The sequence below is a fragment of the Clarias gariepinus genome, chromosome 20 (genome assembly GCF_024256425.1).
Source record: "Clarias gariepinus isolate MV-2021 ecotype Netherlands chromosome 20, CGAR_prim_01v2, whole genome shotgun sequence".
Taxonomy (NCBI): Eukaryota; Metazoa; Chordata; class Actinopteri; order Siluriformes; family Clariidae; genus Clarias; species Clarias gariepinus.
The window spans coordinates 4007801-4034081 of NC_071119.1; the positions used below are offsets into that span (position 1 = coordinate 4007801).

Below are 26281 nucleotides of genomic sequence, written 5' to 3' on the forward strand. Positions count from 1 at the left end.
AAGAACGTTGGTATATGATGTTGCACCAGAACCTTCCAAGAACCTACTGGGAAGATTAGCTTTAGAGTTTCGAAACATCCGTAATATCCTTCTGCAATCAGAAGCAGAAACAGACTGTGAGAAACATTAATATCCTCCTACCATGACGAGTTGTTATCTGACTAGTAAACTGCTAGTTTAGAAACACCTCACTGACCACCTGCTAGCTCAACCGGCTAACAAACTGTTAACACCCAAAAATATCACACAGAGTAATGAGACTTCAGAGAGTCGCGTCCAAAAGGTCGCTTTCCAGCTGAAAAACCTGCACACGGAAGTGTCCCGGGTGTCCCGAGATCAGATTGCAACCTTCCACGTCCTGAAGGTTGCGGTCCAAAAAAGTGTCCGAAAGATATCAGTCACTCCATCTGAGGTCACCTGACACCGCGGCTGTGACATCTCTGACTTCCTGAACGATTGCGTCGGGCTTTCTGAAGCGGTTTTTAGACATTATTGCTGGTTTCGAGGATGATTCATTAACTGTAGGGAGGATGATAACATCATGTTGCAGAAGGTTTTGCTCAACCAAGTTCAAGAAAGCAAGTTCTGACTTTTGAGGAAGTAAACATTAATCAGCACTTTGAGTTCTTCGTTGCTGCAGTGTAATGTGGAAATTCCCATCAGACCAGCCTAAGAAACTATAATGTTATGCAATGTTTGAAAAAGTTCAAGATGTGCAATTGAGAAACGGTTTATTCAAACTAGAGCCAGTGAACTCTTACATTAGACAAAGTTGCCGATCTGAGCCAGTGTGTAATTCAGGACCATCGAGTCTTTATATAATATGATGTTATGAAGGAGACGGAGAAGTGTGTGGGACCTTCGGGTTTAAATAATGCAGTCAGTAAATCTGAGCTGATCATCTAGAATTCCGTCCAACTGTATTTGCAAGGACAACGACAGTATCAAATAGGGACAGGAATCACAAGGGGCTACCCGATAAGACATCATCATGATACCTAGGTTACGATTCTTTTAGTATAATGATGTCTGTTCTTTTCAGTTTTCCCCTATACCGGAGCGACTTGCTCTCATACCTGGTGTAAGCTAATTTCTGCAAGTTTCTCCTGATTACCCACAGTGTGGTTGCCTGCGGATTTGCCTGTTGTGAGATTTTACATTATTTTTCACCACACAGGATTCATGTACAGGGTCGCAGGAGGCCTGGGTTCGTATTCACAAAGCTTCTTAAGCCTAAAAGTTGCTCCTTGTGACGAAATTCTGGGAAAATTCTTAAAATTATGACATTTTCTTAGAATTTCCCCTTAAATTTAGGACTAAATCCTAATAAAGATAAAAATGATTAATTAAACATATTTGCCCCAAATCAGCTCCTAAGGTAATAGGAAAAGTAGCCTGTAGTCATGATTATAAAATTTTTTAATATATACAAACATTATGATTTCATCGTCTGTTCTATCATCATATATTCTATTTTTTTACAAAGTGTCCATTTGAAGACCTTTACAGATTTTTTTTTTATTAACCAATCTCAGTCCTTAAATTGTTGCGTCATTCCTAGTAAACTCCTCATTAAGATAAAGTTGTTTTTTTTTGTATTTTAAGTTGCTCTGAGAAGTTTCCTGAATTACTTTTAGTCTAGGACTCTCAGCTAGGAATTTTTACGCTATGATAAGAGCTCTCTGAGAGAATTCTAAGAAGCTTTGTCAATACGGGCCCTGGAGCCTATCCTAGGGGGATCAAGTTATAAGGCAGGGCTCGCCCTGGAAGGGGTGCCAATCCATAGCAGGAAACCCACCAAGCATTAGAAGGACACACATACAGACCCGAGGTGGGAATCAAACCCCTAACCCTGGAATTGTGAGGCCACAGTGCTAACCTTAGAAATTAAAACATAATGAAAAAAATATATCTTGGGTTCAGTGTGGTGATACGGGAACAGCCATTCAAAAGAATCACAACACGTAACCAAATTATTATTTTTTCCTTCATCTCTAGTATCATCCATAGGAGAGGTTCACTGGTTGGTGAGACCAAAGGACTAAAGTATAAACAAAGATTGGTTAGTACGAAAATAAACACTACTAGATGCAAGACGCTTCAGTCATTTCGAGTCTCTTTTTAATAGTGAATACTGCATTACAAATGAACAGAGATTGCATTTCATTATCTATACATTCATTCATTCCTTTGTTCATTCATTCCCCCATTTGGATTGAGCCGCCAACGCTCGATCAGGTCATGCTTCGGTTATCTGCATGCATTCCCCCGGTCCGTGTCATAAGGGTTAAAGTACAGTATGTGTACGGTACGAAGCATGCCTAATAAGGACAGTGCACAGCAGCTTCCAGGTTAGTCCACACACCTGACTGAAAAAAGCAATATTACAATCCTTATGTCGTATGACTGTCAAAGCTTAATCACCTGCTCCTGTTAGGAGTGGTCCTATGATTCAGGCCATTAGAAGAAAAAAAAACTAATGCCAGAGAGTTTGATGAAATCAGTGTCTTCATTCAATAAACAAATGTGACAGGTCACGATTCCAGACAACCCAATCACAGCCCCTGTTACAGTACTAAGGTTACTAAAAACAAGCACAAAGAAATGGAAGTTCATTTCAGATGCAAGGAGCCAGACATAGAGCAAGAACACATACAGTATTAAAAAATATATACATGTACTGTAAATGCTACATAATACAGCTTATGGAAATTCAAATAATGAAAAGAAGTCTAGTTACATGATTCAAAGTCTATATCGCCAAAAATAAATAAATAAATAAATAAATAAAGTACAATCTTATTATTTATAACCTTTGGTACGCCTGCACAAAACATCTAAAGTACAGCTCCTGGTCAACAGATCCAGGTCAAGAGATCCTCATCAGTTTCTACAAAGGTGAGTCAAAAATGATCCGCACTCCAGCTGTAGGATTTCAACTTTTAGAAAGGTCAATTACATAATATTTTTGTATAATATCCATGTTTTTCAGTATACTTTGTCCGTCTGCCGACAAGCTCCCGTATTCCCTCATTAAAAAATGTTTTAGGCTGAGCTGCGAGCCACGAATGCACCGCTGTCCTAACTTTTTCACCAGAAATGTATCTTTGTCCTGGTAGGGCTGCTTTCAGGGGACCAAATGGGTGAAAGTCTGATGGAGCGAGATCAGGACTATACGGAGGACGCTCTAACACCTTAAAACCAAGGTTTTTTTAGAGTGTCGACAGTGAGCACAAGTGTGCGGATGTGCATCGTCACACGAGATCATGACACTCTCGATATCAGTCCTCTGTGTCTAATACAAAGTTCAGGCTTCAGCTCTTCAATAAGTGTCTCACTGTAACGAGCACTGTTGATTGTTGAACCTTTTTCCTGATGATGTTCTAATACTTTTGGCCCTTGAGAATCCCAGAAAACTATCAACATTGATGAATTTTTCAGCTGATGGTTGACTTTTGAACTTTTTCTCAGTTGGTTATTGAGGATGTTTCCGTTCCAGACTTTGCCGTTTACTCTCAGGCTCATAGTGATGAATCCGTGTCTCGTCACCAGTAATGATTCTCTTTAAGAAACTTTCACCTTTCTTAAAGTATCGAAATTGCAAAAAAATCCAAATGCTTCTGTTTATGCACTTATGTGAGTCGTTTCAGTACCAGGTAGACCATCAGACTACAAATAAATCAATGAATTTAATTCACTGCAATCTTCTTTTGTGCAAATCACAATTAAGTCATCAAATGAACTGAGTGACTGGGAAAAAAGGAGCCTTGAACGCAAGTGCAGATCATTTTTTAATCACTCACCCTCGTACCAAACATTCAGAATGAATTCTGTTCTGGTGAATGTGGGAACAGGTGTGGGAACAAGTAAGGTAGTGCATTTTTACTGTGAGTATGAATGAAACAGAAAGATGGAAAGATAAAAGGATGAGGAAAGAAGTAAAGGTCCTGTTCTTGTGCATTACGGATACGTTGTTCATATGACAAAAAAACCTGCCCTTTAAATAACCACTAATGAATTAAAAAAACTTACTAAAGTCCATCATTTTGAGATATGAAAAATAATTTAATTTATTAAAATAAAAAACACTGATGAAGTAACAATACCACATGCTGACTGTAGTCAAGTGATTGTCAGTGTGTGTGTGTGTGTGTGTGTGAGTGCATTTATAAGCAGTGTGACCCTGATTTTGTTTGTGTGTGTGTGTGTATGTGTGTGCTTATCACTAAAGGGTCAGCCTCTTTGGACACCATAGTTACTTTCATGTAGTTTCTCTTTTAAATGCTTTACATAGCTCATATTTGGCAGAATTACACTATAGTCCGACGTCTGCAGGGTCATAGGGCGGTGAGGGTCCGGAATAACTGGGTTAGGCAGAAGACTGAGGTTGTGAGGGCGGTACACTGGCGGGCCAGGAGTTTAATGCTGAGCTCTTGGCAAGTCCTTCTTTCCGTAGCCATGCCCAAGCGCTCTGCGGCCCGTGCGAACTCCTGATATGTCTGCGTGACGTCTACGAGTCCTGACAAGGTCTGAGAGTTGCGCTCCTGGCACCTCTGGCAGCTCGAGAAACTCAGGCATACGGCTGTCAGCTGAACCAGCGAGTGGAAACTGTCGGCCAGAGCTTGCAGCGTCTCTGCTGGGGTCTGCCCGGCTTTCACGACCCGCTGACAGCCAGCCAGGAAGCCTCGCGACTCCACGTGTAGCCTGCGCTTGTTTTCAGAAAAGTGGTCTGCGCAAGTGTCTCTGGGATGCCTTTGGGTGCAATCTTGGTCCTTCATAGCACCTTCAAGGATGGTTAAAAGTGTGTCAACGTCCCTCTGCAGAGCCAGGAAGCCTGTTGGGGGTAAGGGGTAATGCTGGGACAGTAAGGCGGTAATAGCGTCTACGTGCGGGTCAGAGAGGAAGCAGTCGGGGGTGTCCAGGGGAGACAGGAGGGGGCCGAGTTCTGAGGACGAAGAAAGTGGCAGGATTACACGAGAGAAAGCCGGCAGGGGTGAGGATGGTGAAAAAGAAGAAGACGAACCAGAGAGGGATGAAGGAGGGATAGATGATGTCACCAAGCCAATCCGGTCATGCATGTTTTGCTGTGTCCTGCAGGAGAATTCATAGATGGTCAGCTCGTCGTCAAAACTCCCATTGCCCAAGACAGAGCTGAAGCAGTTGGTGTAGGCTGATTGGCAGCCGCAAACCTCCATGGGTGTTTCAGCACTCTCGATGACTGTCTCACACACTGAGGAAAGCACTGAGCTGCACGTGATGTCAGGCTTTGCCTGAAGATCTGGGCTAGACAGGGCTTGTGGCTGGGTGTCGGTTGGCTTAATGATTTGCGTAGTAACCACAAGAGATTTCGGGCTTGAAGATTTTTCAGGTTCGGCTTTCCGCACTCTTTCCGTGTAATTATTGCAAACAATTTCCCTAAACTTTTCAACCGCCTTCATGGCCTCTTTAGACTTTCTATCAGCCGTGGCCATATTTTCAGAAAATCTCCGTTCTGTTTTGTCATTCCCTACAAGACTACCGAAATTGGTTAGCACCTCATGGGAACGAGACAGGTACAGGGGCAAGTTCTGGACCTTTGCACGCAGTGCTGAAGCAGAGTGGGGACCAGAAGAACACTGAGGGAAAACACATCCCTGTGTAAGCCGCTCAGGAGAAACAGTGAAGGATAGTTCCTGGGTGAATGGATTGCCAGAACCATCATCAGATCGTGGTTCTTTTGTTAAGATGGTAGGCTCCATCTGAGGATAAAGGTGGCTTGTTAAACCACTTGCCTTGCGACTGCTACGACATGTAGCAGACACGCTAAGACTCCTTCTTCTCTCAATTGAACATTTTTTAATGTTCTTTTCCAGACTTTCAACATCAAGGCTGTCGGTGCATGGGTTTTGGTTCAAGGATGTGGTTGGGACTTTTGAAGAAAACAAGCCTGTTTGGTCTAGTTGTGGAAGCGAGCAGCTCTTTTTCCTGTCCAAAGGTTTTTCAGGTGGCTGTTCTATCAGGGATTCTTTGTCAGGTATTTTTACAGGTAAAGCATTACCATCAACGCAATCCCTGACAGGAGTGGCAAAAAACAAGTGACCGTCAAACAACCTTTCATCCAAACCTCCTACTGCTCCTGCTTCTTCGAGTCCATCGGTAATGCTCATGGCATAGCTTCTTACTTTGGGCTCCGTCGATGTGCGGACTGCCACAATACCAGGAGAGGAAGTAGACATGATTTCAGTGACAGACTTAAACTCCATGGTGTCTGGTTCCATTAGTATAACCTGCTGTTTCCGCTGAGTTGCCTTATTCATTTTGTTACGATGCAGGAATTCCAGAGTTTCAGACTCACTTGGTTTCGATGGGGCGATGGGTTTTGATTCCATCTGTGCTGGTTCACCTTCAGCATTTGTTAGAGATGAGACCGTGGGGCAGGAGCTTTGATTTGACCCCTCACCAGGATGGCAGGGTCTCGACCAATGGTTGTTATTTTTTGTTCTGTCTTTTCCAGGAAATGACACTAATGACGTGTACTCCGTTTCCATAAAGGAACGGCGCTTTCTGATTCTTTTGCGAAACCTTGGAACTTCATTTTTCGTCTCCGTCTTTAGTTTGTCTTTATCTTTTCTCTCTCTCTTTTTGCCTTCTCCTTCTCGCTTCTTTCGTTCGCAGGCGCTGATTCCGCTGTTGTTGCTTAGGCTCAAAGTACGCTTTGTGGCACTCAAACCTCTAGAACGTTCTGGAAAGTAAAATGAATTAAAAAATAGGATTTATATGAGATTACCCATTACTTAAAACATAAATACATGTAAATGAATTGGAACAAACCTTTAATCATTGGCGCTGACAAAGGTTCCTCAGGAATTAATCCCTCCTGGGCGTCAAAGCACTCATCATCAGTGCTGCTGTCACCAAAACCTGGAGGAGGCAAAAGGATAGGTATAGATTCCATCCCTCTCTCCGTCTCTTCTCTCATTTCGTCCTGAGTGTGATGAAGAGAAGCGTGGACGTGACCACTGTCGGGCGTCACATTTGTGCAGATGTTGTAGTAACGTTGTGGATCGCCTTGGTTAAATGTAAAAACACACTCTCCGTGTGGAGCTTCGATGCTTTCGAAAACATCCTCTGGTGCCTCTTGTTCATCTTCATCGTGTTCTGAATATTCTTCCTCACTTGCCTCGGTGGGACTAGGTAGACAGTCTGCGATGCTAGACAGGGCGGCGTGAATAATTAAATCTTCCTCGCTGCCAGGGAAATCAACGCAACACAGTTCATCATCGAAATCGCCATCTTGGAGATCCAGTTGATTCGGACACGGTGACAGAGTGTCAACACGGAGGTAATGGTCTCTACCGTTCAGCTGGCTGACAGAGTTGGTGGTGAAATAGGTCAAAAAGTCATCCTCCTCTAAAGCGTCCATGGAGTCGCTGGACATGCTGGTTACGAAGCGCGAGTCGGTCTGAACCGAATCCGACGTCTCCGAAGGAGGGTCCTCCACAATGATCACACACGGTGGCTCCTCCTTGGCCTCTTCTTCACTCTTATTAGTTTCCACCATGTCGTTTTCTTCTGCTGTGTCCCCTTCATTTGCAGGCACAGATTCAGCCTGCTCTTCTTGTCTTACTTTCTTTGTTTCTCCAGTCCCGTTCTCCACGCTTTCTTTTTCGCTCTTGTCTTCCACATCTTCCTGTTCTTCTGCATTGGCTTTTTCTTCCTCTTTTCTTGCAGCTTGACCGTTAACCGAGTGGATGTCTGAATCAGTCTGGGTAGGACTTCTGGCACGAGCAAGCAGAGCATCCACCTCTGAGTCTTCAGAGTCGCTGCAGCATCTCGATACGTAACCTACACAGTACACACACACAAACACACTTTTACTTTTATTCCTAAACTTCAGGAGTGGGAATTATCACCAGTATAGAAGACTTCAGTACATAATAAGAATATACAAGCTTTCCTGGTTCTTTTATGTCTCATTTTATATTCCTGTCATGTGCATCAATTTTAGTCTTGCTTCCATGCAGTCCTTTCATTAGTGTGATTGTGTTCCTGCATTCTGTATTAAGAATAACAAAATTGAGTCAATCTGTATGGCAAAATTGTATATTAAATTTCATTACTTTTCTGGCAAAGAAATCTGGCAAAGTATACTTATCTTATGGTCATCATCTCGTGTACCAACTTTAAAGATGTGTTTGGCACAAATGGGTAATCTTCTTCCATTGGAAAAACTTACATATGATTTACTGAACAAATCTGAACTGTTCTGGCGGATATAGGCCCCTTTGTGGGATCTACTTGAGCAATCATGACTTTTTCTTTTATGTTTTCATTTATTGAACTGTTTTGCCCTTGAGTGCTTCCATGTTCACTCTTATATTAACAGATTATCGTTTGTTTTTAAATGTTTGCTGTGGGTGTCGACTGTATATTGATATGGCTCTGCTTTTTTTGTTGTTGTTAAATATCAATAAAAATATAATAATAAAAAAAAAGAATAACAAATTTAGCGTTGTTGTTGTTTTAACAGCTTCCCCAGTATAGACATCTTCCAAATGGTTAAGATGTCACTTTATTGTAAAAGTATCAATGCATTTGCAAATTAGATTGGTAATTGGTGGTGCACAAATGTTTTGTTCATTAAATCCACTTTATTTCTCATGGTATGCTATAAAGCAGTTAAAAACAAACACTACTAATACACACAGCAGTATTTTGTAATTTTTTTATGAAAGCAATGCTCAACCAAGTGGTAAAGATGGCTTAATCAGGTTGGGTTCTACATATTTTTTCAATACTATCTAAAACTCAAAATATCACTAGACTATTGATAGGAAGGTCCAAGGTTTAAACCCCAGCACCATCAAGTCGCCCCTGCTGGGCCCTTGAGCGAGGCCCTAAACCCTCAACTGCTCGGATGTACATTGATAAAAAAAAAAAAATGTCAGTCACTTTGGATAAATGCGTCTGTTAAATGCGGTAAATGTAAATGCGCTCTACCAAAAAGCGAAACTGATCAGGACAGGCAAGGAGACTGAACTGCAAGCCAAGTACAGGACATCAACATAATAGTTATAACTTGGACTTTTGACACTCAAATAATAAAATGTTTTTTTTTTTTTCTTCTTTGATTTTGTTGTACGTATTATTGAACAAGTATGGCTTCGTACCTTCTTCTGCAGATATACGGTGGCTCTTTGATTCGACTGTCCAGGGAAACACGGAGATTTGAGGATCTATGAACACTTTGCAATAACCAGCTACCAGACATGATAAATCCTTAGCTGGCACCACCTCCAATAGCAAAGTTAAGGACTGGTAGGTGAGAGAAAGAGTAACAACAATATGCGATATGAGTATTAGTCTTGTTTTATAGAGTACCTCTCCGCGTTCGCCTGCCATATTGCGTATACCTTTATATCCTGCATGTAGATCTTGACCAGGCTAACACGCTCCGACTCCGGTAAGAGCTCCACCCTGGTGATGCTCCCGAAATCCGTCAGCGTGTTCATGATGCTCAGCTTGTGGTTGATCACCTGACTCACCCCATACTGCGCCCCCACCAACAAGCTCACCGTAGACTCCCTGTCTTGCAGCTGCGGAGATGGAGAGAAAAGCGTGAGCGATGCTGAAGAGCGCCACGCAAGAGGTGGGCGAGTGAGGAGAGGAGTCGGATCTTTATTTCTTACCATCAGGGTGGCGCTGAAGGACCTTCCTCCGAAAGATTTGAGTTCAGTCATCTCGCTTAGGTAGTTAAGCCTCGCCTGGTTTACCGTCATTGCCTAAAAGACACACCAACACAAACGGACACACGTGTATAATACGCACTAAGAAAATAGACAAACATAAACTTTTTATTTAAATACTGTACGTTTCCACACACACTCTGCACTCTAACACACACACACCTTATGCTTATATTCCTGTAAGACAATCTTCTTCAAGTGTAAATTGACGGCTTTTCTCAAGTCCTTCTCCCTCATGTTCCTCAGCAGGGTGCTGGAGACAAAGCTTTCCAGTCCCCAGTCCTTACTGGGGACACCAAACACACACATACACACAAGACAGATTACGAGTATTAATATAATAGAGAATGATTTGTTCTTAAAAAGATGACACTGTACAGCATTTTACAATAAATATTTAACGCTTTAACTAAAAAACAATGGAATTTTACTTTTTTATTTCCTTAGGGAAATTATATATATATTACATCCCCCATTATAGACCTCTTCCAAATGGTTGAGATGCCGCTTAATGTTAAAAGTATTAATGCATTTACAAAATATATTTGATCCATTTTATTTCTCAAAAACAAACACTATTAATATACACAGCAACATTTGATCAATTATTTTAACATATCAAACCTCAACCAAATGGTAGAGATGGCTCAATCAGGATATGTTCCCAACATTTCTCTATACGATATAGTAATTCAAAATGGCTCTGGACTACTGATGGGAAGGTCACAGGTTTAAACCCCAGCACCACGTGATGCAAGGCCCCTAACCTTCAACGTTCTTGATTATTATCTACCATGCGAGAAAGTGTAAGACTCACATGACGGTCTTTAGTGGGGTTTTATGAGACTGGCCGGTGCTGGCGAGTCTCTCCTGTATGTGCAGAGCTGCCAGTCTGAGTGCCGTGTTGCATTTCATCTCCACAGCGAACCTCTCCTGCAGGACATCGCTCACACTCTGTACACACACACACACAAAGTACTCTTTTTCCAAACAGAAGAAACACGTGGAGATTACTGTGTTATTTATTTAGCTTTTTCTTAACTTGTGTCATGACCTCTACATTCCTTTCACTTAAATCACAACTTTTAAACATTAAGTACGTGGGTAAGTCAAAAATTATCCGCACTCTGGGTATATTAAAGCTTCTCTTAGGCGCACTCTCTTATCAGCGCTTCCCGCCCGAGGCTACCGTTTCTCCAGAACGTGTGTGAACGTATGTTATATCAGTTGTCAGTGTTATATTATTTGTAACTGCAGTGTGAGCAAAAATGGATGCCCCCCAAATCTTTTTTTTTTATTTGCTTAATGAAATGTCAAAATCAAACACTTTTTCTCAGAAAAGATTTTAACCAAACCACAAACACACACACACACACACACACACACACACACACACACTAACCTATTATTTACGATAAAAAGATTAACTGGAGCTTACCTGAGATGATGCTTGGATAAAATGATCCAAAATTAAACCCTAATTCAGTATCTCTCGAGTATTTTACACACCCCGCCATACAAATTCCCATAAAACGCACCTGTTGGTAGAGATACTCAAAGGCTACGGGGTCGCCCTCCAGCAGCTCCTGTGGAAATCTGGGCATGAAGCAGACCCGAAACAGACACCGGTAGTCGTGAGTCTCTCTCTTCTGGACCACCTACACACACACACACACACACACACACTGTATATTCATTACCCATCATGAAAAACACCTTCAAAAGGAAACCCATGAAAGATGAACTTAACGGCTGATTGAAGTGTGATTACAGTGTATTTTTACTCATCTTTTGTTGTTTTTGTTGTTTTTCTTTTTCTTTATAATTTATTGACATATCTGATAAAAAGGTTAACGTTCCTGACATAATTGTGCTTTTTAAATACTAAAGACCTAACCTAACCAGCTAACTATGGTTATTAGCTAGCTTAAGCAGTCATGTGTAAAAGTTAGTGCTTAGTAAAAAAAAAAGTTAGTAGTTAGTTTTTTAATTCCAGAGATTTTTTAAAAACATTAAAACATAATAAAAATCATCTGATTGTAACAGGTCTCAATATTAGATAAATACAACCTCAGATAAACAACATATAACATACTACATGTGGCCACGACTTCGTTCACGTGGAATTTAATCGCACACTCATGAGCGCTTTTTATAAAACGTACAGCGCAAATGTACATCTGTTGAATTTTGAGATTAACTAATAATTTTTTAATGTTGATGTTTTTATGATATAATTTCGGTTTCTATTCAAATTTTAAACTAGCATATTTTCTCTTCCCGCGGGCCGATTGCTATGAAACAAAGTCTGTATGTTTCCTCAAGCTCGTCCAAATACACCTGTGAAAACCCCATTAAAATTCATTTCGTAGTTTTTACGTGATGCATACACAAACAAATTTACTTATCTTATTCTCATTGTGTTAATTTTCTGTTCATCCACACTCTACAGTATATCTTATTGCCTCCAAACCCTTGTGTATTTATTAATTGTGATGTATATATGTGTGTGTGTGTGTGTTTTACGTCTTGAATCAGCTCATCCTCATGCAGCAGAAAGAGTTTAGAGATGCTGTACTGCTGCTCGAGCACCAGTGAGAAGTGCTCGATGCGGGATATGGACAGCTTCTGTTTCAGAGTCATCACAATGTCCTAGTGAAGGAGAAAGCAGCATAATACACACCATTCAAAGAAAAAAAAAGACATTAAGAGGAGAAGAAGGGAGAAGGAGGCTGATGGTACTTCTGACAATTTGATTTGGGTTACACAATCACAATTTCCTAAACATGTTGTTTTTGATGCTGTAATTATTGCTGTTCGATGATGTGAAGTATCAAGTAACATTAATTCGATTGCTTCGTTCTGTTGATGGATTCAAGTTGAAGCTTCATGGCCTGAGCCGATCTCCGCTTCCTCTTTTTAATCGTCAAATTACAAAGTTCGTGGTTGATTCATTTCCCGATAACAAAACAAAACAAACAAACAAACAAACAAAGGGCTGGAGGAATCTGTCCGTACCTTTACGGTGGTCTTGGGCTCGAATTTAAAGGCTTTGGTCTGACCATTCTCTAAATAGACCTTCAGGACGTTGGGCAGGAAAAGAAGGGAATTGCCCTGGAAAAAAAACAAGAATAAATATACGATATTCAGAAAATCCCTTATTAGACAGAAGTGACAAAAAGACACAGATATTTATCCTTAGATCCTCATGACTTTGGGAGATTATACAGTTTATGTTGAGTGAGGTGAAGGTTGCGAGTTCCACCTTGAACAGGAATCCTAACCGACTGCGTTCTGCTCGGTTTGTGAACTCCTCAGGATGTTCCTCTACGATACGCTTCTGCCTTCGCGCCCTGACACGGACAGCCGGATCACCCGATATTTAATCAATAATCACTCTGCAGCGCCTAAACGTCGATGTATCCCTTGATAAGAACATGATACTTCCTATAAAGAGATCTGCTCAATTGAGGTTGTCGAGGTGCTCGGTTCTGACGCGCACGCAAAACTCCGCTGTGTGTCCCGCCTTAAATAAACGATTAATTGAATAATTAATTGATTACATCTGAATTATTGAAGAGCCCTGTCTAAAATGCTGCAGGCTTCTATTTTTTCCCCTTACCTGCACTTCTGACTCACTTTGCGCTCCGACATCTGAGGCCGAAATTCATAGAATCTTACGACACGATAAAGATTAATTTCAGACATTATCGTTATGTGCCGACATTTATGTTGTATTCTCTGTGTCATTATACCATAATATACTGTAGAAGGTGACAAAGTATTTGACCCTTTGATTTATTTTGTTGCATCTTTTGTCAGACTTAAAAGATTTAGATAAAACAAATTGTAATATCACACAAAGATAACCTGAGTAAATACAAAAATACAGTTGAATTTATTCAATTTATTAAGTAAAAAAAAAGCTGTGCAATCCTGTAAAAAAGTAATAGCCCCCTCTGCTAAATCATGAATGAACTGTGATTAGACACAATTCTTTTTTGGAAATCTGAGTTAAATTTCACTTGCCACACCCAGGCCTGACTGGTACTGCCAGACCTGCTGAATCAAGAAAGCACTTAAATAGAACCCAGATCCTGTCTGACAAAGTAAACAACACTAAAAGATCTAAGTAAGCAACACATCAAACACATGTATTAGTCTAGAAAGGGTTACGAAGACTGGGGGGCAAAAAAGTGTCCATGGGAGAGTTCCAAGGTAAAAGTCACTTCTGATCAAAAAGAACACAAAGGCTCGACTCACATTCGCCTTATCACCAAAAACTTATTCTGTGGACTGATGAGACAAAAGTTGAACTTTTGTGTCCCGAAGATGTATGTGCCGGTTACATCTGGCTTAAAACTTTTCATAAAGTTTCATAAAGAGGACATCACACCAACAGTCAGACATGGTGGTGGTAGTGTGATGGCCTGGGACTGATTTTTACCTTCAGGACCTGGACGATAGTTGATGGAGCCATGAATTCTGATCTCTACCAGAAAATCCTGGGGCCTAAAATCCTTTAGGCCTTGTTTACACCGGCGTTAAATTTTTGGATAAACGAACGTGCTCTGAACGTCCTAGACATTTATGTTGCGTTTTGTAGTGGCGCTCGATTGACTTTTACACCGGCGTTCATTTGTCTCTGTCTAACGTCAGCCTGCAGCCCAAATTGTAGTTTGTGAGTTAACCTGTGGGGGCAGTGTGTCGTGAACTGGATATGAAAGCCCGCCGCTTCTGGGTTCACCCTCTGACTGCACAACGTCGGATTCAGTGGTTTATGAAGAAATGCGAAAATTTCCGCAAATGTTTTTTAACAATTTATTTTATTTTATTTTGCCTTTTTCCGCATTTTCCTATGTATAGCATGTAGGATCATGGGATATATCCGCTCCTCTAAAAACGAACTAGAAGCGGTTTCCTTGCGTTCGTTGGGATTTAAACGGCAAGAAAAAGCTGCATGCAACTTTTTTTAATGCCGTATAAACGCGCAGCCGGACAAACGCACGTCACCAAAGCCCGTGTGAACACTCTCATTGACTCCTATGTGTAGAAAACACTCTGCGCTTGATCCGCGCTCACCGGACGCTACGAACGCAAGAAAAACGCTCGATTTTAACACCCGTGTGAACAAAGCCTTAATGTGCTCGAAAAAAAAAAAAAAAAAACTCCAGTGTCGCTGAATTTAAAACAATTCTGCAAAGAAGAGTGGGTCAAAATACTTCCACAATAATGTAAAGAAAGACTTGTATACTCTATAGTACAGGAAGATGTCAAAAGCCATGATTCACACTGTGTGATGTGATGTGGGTTGTTTTGAAACTGCTGGCATAAAAAAAAAATCCACACCACTTTGACAACATGAATCGTTCACAGTGCTATCTGTGTGATTAGTTCAGGGGTAAAATGTGTTCTAAGACGCTTTTCTGCTCAGCACGGGTGTGAAGAGGCTGTAGAGAGCTTCAGATCTAATATAAACAAGCTCCTTAAAACACTGAAGTAAATGCGTTTGATCTTTTGAATGATAACCTGATGTGCCACTGTTGTGCGAACATGAACACGCCGACACCAGTTACCTGACGAGCACAGACACTTACACGGGTGTGAACACACAGAGAAACGTCTGCATGACACACACAAAGACTCAGACACCACGGCTAAGTGAAGCGTGCAGCGAACCTGCGAGTGGCCGTTAACGACCACTTCCTCTGCGAAGCGCACCTTAACCGGGTTGGATTTTAGCTTAGCCCTCTTCTCTGGGGTTATGAAGGACGACTTCGGCCCCTGACACAGACACACACACACACACACACACACACACACAGAGAGGGAGAGAGAGAGAGAGAGAGAGAGAGAGAATGTTGCAAATACAGGACACAGAAACAGGCGGCTACAGCGGATACAGAGTCGGCTAGGACGTGCCGGGAAATCTTTTTTAATGTTTCTTTACTTTTATTTCTACATGATTCTACATTTTTTTAATGCACGCTCAGCAGAAAGTAAATGAAGAAATAGACAAAAATATGTGTGTGTGTGTGTGTGTTTATACACTCACCACTGCTACTCTGAGGACCGTCATTGTGATGGTGTCCTGGGACTCTCTATGGATAAGAAAAAAAAAAGTAACAAAGACGCACACACACACATACACACACACAGAGGGAACAATCGCAATTCCAATTCGTACCATGTGGCATCATAATGAAGGATTATACTACTCATATAAACACACATGGACGTCTAGACGTACTTGATGACGTCAGACGCTTGCCGCGCGGACAGATCGTCGACGGCGATGTTGTTGATTTTCACCAGCTGATCGCCGGGGAAAAGTTTGCCGTCTGCAGGACCACCTACGACACACACACACACACACACACACACACACACACGATTCAGTTATATCAACTGGATTACATCATCATCTTGACTACACTAGAGGAAATCTGGTAAAACCCTGTGACGTGCCTGAGTAACAGATGGTCTCACACACACACACACACACACACACACACACACACTACTTCCTGGCGATGTCCATATCTTACAGCCAACTAAACCACACACACAAACACCTGTTAGATACATAAAGTAAAAATCTATTTGTATTCAGAGCATGGAATCGGTGTGTGTGTTTGTGTGTTTGTGTGAAGCGGATTACCCGGGACGACCTCGTCCACCAGTGCCGGAGTGTGTGAGGACACGGTGAAGCCGTGGGACTTGAGCTCGGGATCCAGCGGGATCTGAACGGTCACTCTGAGTGGACCGCTTCTCTGGTCCTGAGGACTGGCGTCGGCTCCTCGTCCGTCATCGTCCAACACGCGCTCTCTACGGGGAGTTAATCAGGACTTAAGCACTCACACACACACACATACACACAAAAATTCACGCACAAACGTGTGTACATACCTGCTAGTGGACTCTCTGGAACGTCGAAGCCAGCGTCCCACCACCTGCTCCACTTTGCTGGTCCTGCGTGACGGAGAGCGGCTGCGGTCCCGGTCCTCCATTGAGCTACACACACACACACACACACACGTAGACTCAGGTTAATGCTGATATCACATACAGGCTGAGTGTAACGGAGCGCTCCTGGTCCTCGTTAATAATCAGAGACAGGAAATGTCCATGTAAGCACATCCACTTGAACTGGAGCGCATTAGTGAGTTTTATTACCTTACAGGACGTCATGCTAGGTGCATTGTCTCGCAATAATATAATCAGAAACTGCTTTTTCAACTTTGCCATAATCCATGTTCCTGGAGTTGACTGTTGTTATAAATACAGCGGAAACTCGACATACAGATTTAATCCGTTCCCGAGGCGAGTTCTTAGGGTGAAATTTCGTATTGTGGAACGTCTTTTTCCTTAGGAAATAATGTAAATGCAGATAATCCGTTCCAGCCACCCAAAGATTTTACCAATATTACCAATTTCCAACCCTATAATCATATTTCGGAATATAAAAACAATTAAAACATTTAGAAAAGACATGTAAACAAAGTAAATGATATAAAATATGTTTCCATCCTTCCTATGCTGAGGTAAATTTCTTTTAAAAATTTTTGTTCTTGAGGTGTAAAATTCCTGAGATTAGCAGTTTGTACGCCGTTATAGGTACCGCTGTATACTGTTTGATGCTTGTTTGTTGACCAACACTACAGATTTTAAGGATATGATTTTCTTGCATTAAATACCCGCACCTTCCACCTTAATAATGACTTGGACGTCTTGGACACGACTCGTAAATATGTAGTCTTTTAATTACAGACTAACACCAAGGGGCTGAAGCTAATAAGGATTTTCCTGGAGGGTTTTCGAGTCCTTGCTTTTGTCTGAACTAGATCTTGACTTATCCTTGACCTTTTGAATCTACTAGAGCTGTGAATAACGGCTAGACTGTCTATTCAATGTGCTTCGATTTTGGATCCGATTTAATACGACAAAACTAACGTTTAACACCTGGTTTGTCTCAGGGCAGCTACATTCGTTACAGGTTTTTCAACAATAAAAACTATGGAAAGTATTTAATAAACCTTGTTACATTTGTTGTTGATTGTATAAAGGTCTCATGCGAAACCATAATGCTCGACACTCCAGTCCAGCAGGTGGCGATATTGCATCAACCACCTGTAAACTTAAAAGAAGAAGGTGCTAATCTTGTGAAACGAGAGTATTTTGCCTGTACCTGTGGTATTGTTTAAAGAACCCATCCGTTTTAGAATGTTTCACATTTTTTATTTTACCAAAATAAATCGATTCTGAATCGAAAACGACTCATCGATTCAATGAATCAAATCATCTGTACAACTGATTTAATCGCTCTATGTCTCTATAGGCTAGTCCTAGTCCAGAACTCGACATGGTTGTCGTGACTACAATTATAATCTCATCCCATAACCTCAAAATGGTCTCCTCAGGGTCAGTGGTATGAGTGAGTAGCTTGTTACGTGAACATGTATGGCGTGTGAAATGCATTCCAGCTAAGTGCTCTTTGGCGCCCCCTTCCACTTGCAGCAGATCGGGTGTTTTTTTTTATCGTAGCTCACGTGACTTTATGTTGTGTCTGCCGAATACAACATGTCCGCTACGCCAAAGTGGTTTCTGATGGACGTAAAGCACAACTGGGATCACTTTCACTCCCCGAGGGATCGCATCCCACATCCTACACGCCCGTTAAAAGCACATCATGTGTTATCACAGACATGCCAGACAGCTCGGTGCCGAGAGAACGAGAGAGAGAGAACGAGAGGATAACCTGAGAGGAGGAGGAATCCGTGCTGGGCGTCGTGGACATTTTGTGATCTCGGGTTTCGCTAAATCTGGTCAGCAGCGTAAGCCATCTCTCTGGCAGCGATTAGGATGAAGGCGAGTGTCTGCATCGTTTTCATAGGTAATAGTAAAATCAGTTGACTCCCGTATTCAATGATCAGTCATCGGCAAACATCTGTATGACCTCATCAAGGGACAGACTGGAGGCATGAATACCTGGAAAATCTTTCCCGCGTAGGGACTCCGTCTCGCAGGACGTCCCCCTGATGCATGTCGAGAAGAACACTATCCAGGGCATGACCCCGACACTGAAACCACTCCGTCTTTTTTAAAAGCAGATAATCACTTTCCTTTCACATCCTGCCCACTTAAGAGCTTTCATTAGTGCTTGTAAAGAGGCGCACGCGGTACGTGGCCTGTACGGGGCTAACATTAAGTGCAGACTGGGATTAAATTGTCTCTCTCTCTTGATCTGTAAATCACCAGATCAATAGGATGGACTTTAAAAGTTTGCCTCGTGATGCAACAGCGGAGACGCGGGTTCTCAGTACTTCGCTTCGCCGGGTAATTCGCTTGCGCCAGCCGTTATCTCTCTCTCTTTCTCTCTTTATCTCTGGCTGTCTCAATTTCTTCCTCCTCCTCTCTCCCTCCCCCCGTCTCTTTTCATGGCCGTCTAAACTTCGCTCTTTCGCTTCCCTCTTTTTCCCGCCCGCTCTCTATTAGATTAGAGGGCACTGAAGTGAGGCGTAATTCCGTTTTATGCCCACCCTGTCAGTTTTCAAACGCTCTACGAAAGAGAGAGAGAGAAAGAGAGAGAGAGCGATTCCAGTCTCTGACAGAAATGATGTCTGGGTTTTAACTCAGGATTTAAACTGCTACGTTTTGTAACCGCTGCGTATGAATGAAAGGATACGTTAACCTCTCGGGGGACTATAACGACAGAAGGTGCGCTTATAGTAAGGGATGAAGTGGCTGGCAGGCGACCCTTAGGGTAATTGGATTGGAGTGAGTGCGTCACATGACCTAAGCCGATCATGGACGCTTGCACACACTTACTGAGGATGGAGGAGAAAGAACAAATACTCAGTCAGACTGATAAAAGAGTCCAAGAAAGGCAAACTGGTTGTGCTTTCAGAGTGGAAGGGGCGGACAATCATAGGAGAGCGAGACCTTGCCCCAAATCAATGAACGATACCTGATTTAACAATGTACATTCAAGGAACAAGGAAAACATTCTTAACTAAGATTTCAGTAACTGTATTTAGCATTTGCGACACCAATACTTAAATATTTTCTGAAACAAACTCTGATCAATTACAAAGATTCAAGCTGTAGTCTTAGCCACTATTGACTGATAAGGAAATGTTCGGAATGTTTGTTTTTCAATTAGAATGCGCTGTAGATTCTGGAGGCAGAGCTTCGCAGGTCGAAGTTGTGGTCTTAAGTGAAAAAACAACAACAACATTATCAAAGTGTCTAATTCGGTTTTAAATAAAGAATCAATTTGTAATCCGGAGTGAAATCGTCGCCTAAGAGCAAAAATCGAATACTTACACGCCCGCACATGAACACTTACCGTCTTTCCGTGTCAGGGCTCCATCTGAGAGAAAGCGTCGCTCACGCTGCACCGTGCTCTGCGCAGTTCTTTATCCATTAGTGTCGGGTAGAGTGGTCCGCTCTCATTTCAGCGCTTTGTCAGCATTTATTTTGGTCTCACGTCCATCACGGAGTTGAATTCGCAGGCTCTTGCAAATCTGTGGAATAAGGTGCAGACAAACAAACATCGAAATTAACATCTCGTAAATACATTAGAGACGTCTTCTATAATAAAATAATAATAATAATAATAATAATGATCTGATCACAGTAATTAAAGTGAAGTGGACGGCGGTGCTTCTCTCCATCAGCGGCACTGAAGCATTTGTTATGAGATGGCGACGCCTAATTGATGTAGACATTGTGCTTGTGTTTACTCTTCACTCACAAAGATAACCGTGAAAGCGTTTCCAAATGGAAGGGATCATTTATCAGAGTGACAGGAAGAGAAAAGAGAAAAGATACTCCAGCGCTGTGCTGCTCAACCCGAGATCGTTAGATGCTAATACTGTGATAATGGCGATGCTTTGATAACTAGCCACTTGAGCCAGAACACAGAAATTATCATTAGCATCATAATTCATTCTCTCACTCTCGTTCTCTCTCTGTGTGAGGATTTTTGTTTCCTTTGTTCAGGTTGAAGGATAGAAAGAGAGTGAGAAGGACAGGGGAAAGAAAGAAAGAAAGAAAGACAGGAGGAAAGACAGGGGGAACGCAGGCAGGCTTAGTGTTGCCCCTCCGGCCCATTTCCGTTCCTGAGTGCTGAATTATTAATGCGTCCTGTACAGAGACGGGGCGAGTGCACCTCCTGTGTTCTCCTTCCTCTGGTTTTTACTATCCATCTGTCGCTCTTTTCCTCCCTGTAGCCTGGAACGGCATCTACTTTTCTTCTGTAAGACTCAGCAACCTGGTCGTGAGAAGCTAATTCTCATTCTGGGTGTGCGCACATTTAACAGACGTAATTTATATATATATATATATATATATATATATATATATATATATATATAAACAACCTGTCAGGAGGTGAGAAAAGATTATCAACAGATGTATGTATGATTTGTTTCTTTATTTAATCAGTTGTTTTGCTCCGCCCACACATATCCTTCTTGCAATTGGTGGACAAAAGTATTTCATCTCTTAGCGGTACTTTAAACTCTTAGCGGTACTCTGTAGCCAAAAGGTGAGGAGAATAAACCATGGAGGTGGTGGACGGTCCTGAAAAACATACAGGATTTTCTTTATATTCCCACTGATTCCACTTTAAAATATCAGCTCTGTTTAACTTCCAGGTTCTGGGGTTAGCGATAAATGGAAAACTAGTGGACAATGTAGGGTATACAATCCTTTTGTTCCACACCCCAAGTAGTGCCCTTGATCGGGGTTAGAGAGAGATTTGGGATTCAGCCTTGTGTTAGAAGCAAGTTAGCTTTAAGGCTCGACTTTTAACAATTTAACAATTAATAATAAATAAAACAACATGGAAACGAATCAGAATGTCTTAGAAGTTTAGATTACTGCAGAGACGGCGTGTTGTTTAAGTCGACATGACATTATTAGATGTGTGTTCATGCTGAAAGTGCTTCTGTGGTTGGGTGTGATTGTGGGTTTTGGCAGGCATACGTGATACATATAGTTACACGTCTAACGTCTAACCCTAGTGGTTAGTTCGTTCCGCCAGAAGGATATGTGTGGGCGGAGCAAAATAACTGGCTAAATAAAGAAAGAAATCATAATCGGTTGATAATGAATGCTGTTGTATAAAAGCAATATCACACTCGAGGCCTTGCTGCTGTGCTGGATATCAGCACGGCTGTGATAATCAACTGTATCATCACATTTGATTATTATAACTTTCGTGTAATACTAACTGTAAGAACTAACTGTACTTGCGTAATAGGAAACTGAAGTGTCGGAAGCAGGAAAAATGTGAGAACATAAAGTTCTAAATAACTTTGATCTGATGGCTATTGATCGTCTCCAAATCCACCTCACATCCTACAGGAATCAGTGCCAACTGTGACCTACACAATAATACCCAGGGTGTTTTAAATATTCAATGGTTAATGTTATGACTGACAACTGATTTACAGAAGCGTACAGATTATTGAGTGGCTGGACAAACTGAAACAGAAGCGGTGGGAAAGTACCTATATGAGTAATGTTTACACCATGGTTTATTGGTCTTAAACATGGCTGCATATTTAGCATGATTTATTATTTTTTTAAATGTATGTACGCATATAGCAAAGTTTGTTTTCTACTGTTTAAATACCTGAAAAAAAACACAATGACAGAGAGAGAGAGAGAGAGAGATTGACCTCTAGAGTGCATAGCATTAATAATTGATCCAGAAAATGCTCTGTCTCGCTCTCTCTCTTTTTCTCTTTCTCTCACACACACACACACAACTGTGCAAACAGAATAGCAGAAAACTCTCTCTCCCTCTGTTTGTTTGTGTGTAAGTGAAGAAATGCGCAACAATAAAGAAAGAAAGGCCGTGAAGTGTACTGACAGAGAACTATCGCATACCAATTAAACTCGCTGGACATACAGAAACACATACACACTGAAACACAGGGTGCGTTTATTTATGTCGGTTTGCTATTAATCGAAAAGTTAAAAGTTCAAATCCCAGTGCTGTTGACACACTTGGGACTCCTAAGCGAGTCTTTTAACCTTCCGTTCCTCCGTGGTCGATGGTAAGCTCCGCCCACAATGAGTGTCCAAGGCTGCCAGGTCAAACGGATAAGAAATAAATCACTCGCGCATTTATAGGAAAATAATCAGTGATGGAGTCAAGAGAGAGGAAAGAAGTTTTAGTTAAAGAATAGGAATACTTTTTCATCCTTTTAGAGTTAAATATGTTATAAAACAGAAACTCGTTTTCATTTGAAGACTTTCATGTTGTGGGAGGTCACGCACAGACACTGGAGACTCCTTTTTATGGTAAAAACAATACTAAGTAAACAATGAACAAGATAAAATTGTATACTTTAAAAGAAGAACAAGTGCTTTAATATGCGTATCATCAGACAGAATAAATCAGTAATCAAGCTAACCATAAGCCTGACCAATGTTTAGCGAAAATGTCGAGCGTGATGTCTGAGAATGTCTGAACAGCCTAAAAAAAAAAAAAGATCGAAAAAATTAGCCAGACTGTGCATTAAGACATGCGAGTGTGTGTGTGTGTGTGTGTGTATGAGTGCGCTTAAAAAGCTAAGTGTGTGTACGTGAGCATCCACGAGTCCCTAAGCGACATTAGCACATTCCCATTAAGAGCCTGGTATGTTCTGTGGATAATCAGATCTTCCCCCAGACCTTACAGTCAGTATACTTTAAAACACAATAAACAGCTGCCTTTAGTCATCAGCTGCCCGGAAACCTGCTGTGATGGGGTGTGTGAGAGCCTTTATATATATATATATATATGTGTGTGTGTGTCCAGTAGAATAAATGGTAAGAAGGTGTTGTGTGTATAAATCAGCATGTATCTGGATTACGCTGCAGAGTTTTCCTGCAGGAGTCCCTCCTAAAAATAACCGCATAAATGAATTATACTCTCAGACCTAAAACGCTGACTCATTCTTTCTTTCCTTCTTCTAAGACGGATTAAATTTAGTCATTCATATCCGAAATGGCACTCGTATTCCTGATTGCCTCTACTTTTACGGATACAAATGTGAATGTTAACAAGAAAAAAAAGTGTAACACAGCCAGTGTTTGCCGTACACATGAAAAAGTATTTGATGATGATAAACGCTGTGATCGTTTTTATTAAAAAAAATATATTAAATAACAAGCAATAAATCCATGTTTGGGGAATTGTAACATTGCAGAATTATCTTTGACTGTTATGAAGAAACTTAAAACACTGGAAACTTCTTCCTTAAAACTTCTGGCCAAAAAAAATTATTCATGATTTGAATTCTGAATATGCTGAAAAAATACGATAGCGTATTAGAATATGTGTATTAATATAAATCTGTAGCTAAAAATATTGTCAGAGCTGAAAATTAGCCAACACTTTCTGGCTAATCAGAAAAGAACATGTTAATAGATTAGCTAATAATGGCAAAAACCAAGTCATGTTGATAGTTCCATGATATGAATTGTTAACTGACTAAATATTTTCAATTGATAAATGTTAATATTACTCAAATTTCAATTTACCTGATTTACTTTAAAGTTATATACAATTTTAACATTAAATCATTATAACATTAAATTAATAAAAACACATTTCACAACTTTCAATTATTAGATTTATGTTGACTTAATATTAAACTACAAAATGTATGTTACATTTTACATTTATAACATTAATTTTAAATGATATTGTTTAATTTATATACAATTGTTAAAGATATGGTAACTTTACATTAAATTGTTCAATGTATGTGAAATTGTTGCATCTAAACTGCAAAATAAATCACAAAGCGATGTTTAAAGCATGATTTAAGTATCTATAACCGATTTCAGTAATCACCAATTAGGACAACATGCTAAGGCAGTCATTTTTGGCTCTTCATTTTAAAGCGCAGCTGCTACGTGTCGTTGTGAATACAGTTTTTTGAGTATGACTCAACTTTGTTGTTAATTTTGACAGTTGCATTTGTGTGATTTGTTGGAGTTTCCACTTATTCTTTAAAATTATTATAAAAAAAACTAATTCTTTCGAATATAGCTACTCTTTAAACGTTACACTAACATTTCACTCACAAAGAAATGTGTATAATGCGCAGTTGCTTGGAATGGGGAGAGAAACCATCAACAATGAAACCATCATCTAAAACTAATCCAGTTTATTGCAAATATAATGTTTGAGCTGGTTTGTAAAATAGCACTTGATCCATAGCTTATTTAAAATAAATACTAAATCGAGGTTGTGATATTGTAAAATGTACATGGGATGGAGCTATTCAATTCAAATTTTAAGCTGTCAACGAATGCTTTTCTAACTGCATATCAGCATTTTTAGCACATCTTAAAGAACACATTACGTTCTTTTCTTCTCTTGCAATATGTTTTCCTTCTGAGATTTATTACCACTTAGCACCAACCTTAAATTCCTTAAACTGTTTTTCTCCGCTTCTGGCAACACGATCAAGTAAGTGGATTTGCGCGGCTTAAAGACGTCACCCAGGTCTTTGTCTCTTTGTCAAGGCCAATCCTTACACACTCATCCTTCTGCATTATAAGACAACAGTGTGTACAAGTGGGAGCGTGTTGTTTATTCCAGCCCTCGTTAATCTGTTTTCACTCAATGAAACCTTCACATACTGTATCTAATGCTTACATAACAGTTACACTCAGTGTTTAGATCAACATTAATGAATGAAAATCAATGAATTATACTGATTTATCACCCTATAATCTATAATCATATCCATCCAACACATACACATCTGAATTAACACTTACATGAACTCCTAATTATATTACTCCTAATACCACTTTTGTTTGAAGTGTAAACTTTACATATTGTTAGTGTTAATTCAACACTAAATTCTCTCTTTTACATATTCATATCAACTATTAGATAAAGAAATATTAAATATTAAATAATACCCACCTCTCATGTGTAAATCTATGTAGATATCTCTGTTGACATCTCAGGTAAGAGAATTATCCATAAGCACACAGGTGTATATGGAGTGTAAAGGAAAAATAAATCCGTTAAAATCCGTTTTTTAAAAAAAAAAAAAAAAAAAAAAGCCGTTACAAATTTTGAATTTTTAAATTTTGAGAGAGGAAGCCGCGCGCGCACGGCGCACGAGAGGGAAGATGGGTATAAAAATCTGCTCACAGCGCGCGCTTCACACATACACGCGCCCGCTCTCTCTCTCCCTCTGTGTGTGTGTGTGTGTTTGTGAGTGTGTAAGATTACGATCCAAACTCAACATGACCACCAGGTGGCAGTAATTACCTCATCACAGCTACACCCACAGGACATTTTACCTCAGCGATGACTCGTTTCAGTGAATCAACTGATTTAACTCGGTTCGTCAAAAAAAACAAAAAAGAGTCGATTTTCGGTTCCGAAACTTGTGGTTTTGCAAAAAAAAAAGGTTTTTTGTAAAAGTACAAATGTTTACAAAAATAATCTTGCTTTAAGTTTTATTAATTAAAAAAAATAGCAGCTTGTATAAATACACGATACGCGAGTCGACTCCTGTGATTCAAGA

At 40.6% G+C, this 26281-nt stretch overlaps 1 protein-coding gene across 4 annotated transcripts; it reads right to left on the reverse strand.

The window, feature by feature from the left end:
- Positions 1–4203: 4203 nt before the first annotated feature.
- Positions 4204–25784, reverse strand: LOC128508701 (FERM and PDZ domain-containing protein 1). 4 transcript variants are annotated; one of them, XM_053480147.1, is made up of 18 exons: positions 25157–25228; positions 20074–20251; positions 16635–16739; positions 16387–16553; positions 15976–16078; positions 15781–15826; positions 15405–15509; positions 12744–12839; positions 12252–12377; positions 11264–11383; positions 10543–10679; positions 9888–10011; positions 9669–9761; positions 9393–9575; positions 9150–9294; positions 6811–7824; positions 5024–6721; positions 4204–4945 (listed from the first exon to the last, which is right to left on the reverse strand). In XM_053480147.1, the coding sequence occupies exons 3-18, from the start codon at positions 16733–16735 to the stop codon at positions 4338–4340; spliced, it is 4866 nt and encodes a 1621-aa protein (XP_053336122.1). In that variant the 5' UTR covers positions 16736–16739; positions 20074–20251; positions 25157–25228; the 3' UTR covers positions 4204–4337. The 4 variants fall into 4 exon arrangements, with proteins under 4 accessions (XP_053336122.1, XP_053336120.1, XP_053336121.1 ...); XM_053480145.1 differs by lacking the exon at positions 25157–25228 and adding an exon at positions 25669–25784 and having other exon boundaries at positions 4204–6721; XM_053480146.1 differs by having other exon boundaries at positions 4204–6721; positions 15447–15509.
- Positions 25785–26281: the final 497 nt, after the last annotated feature.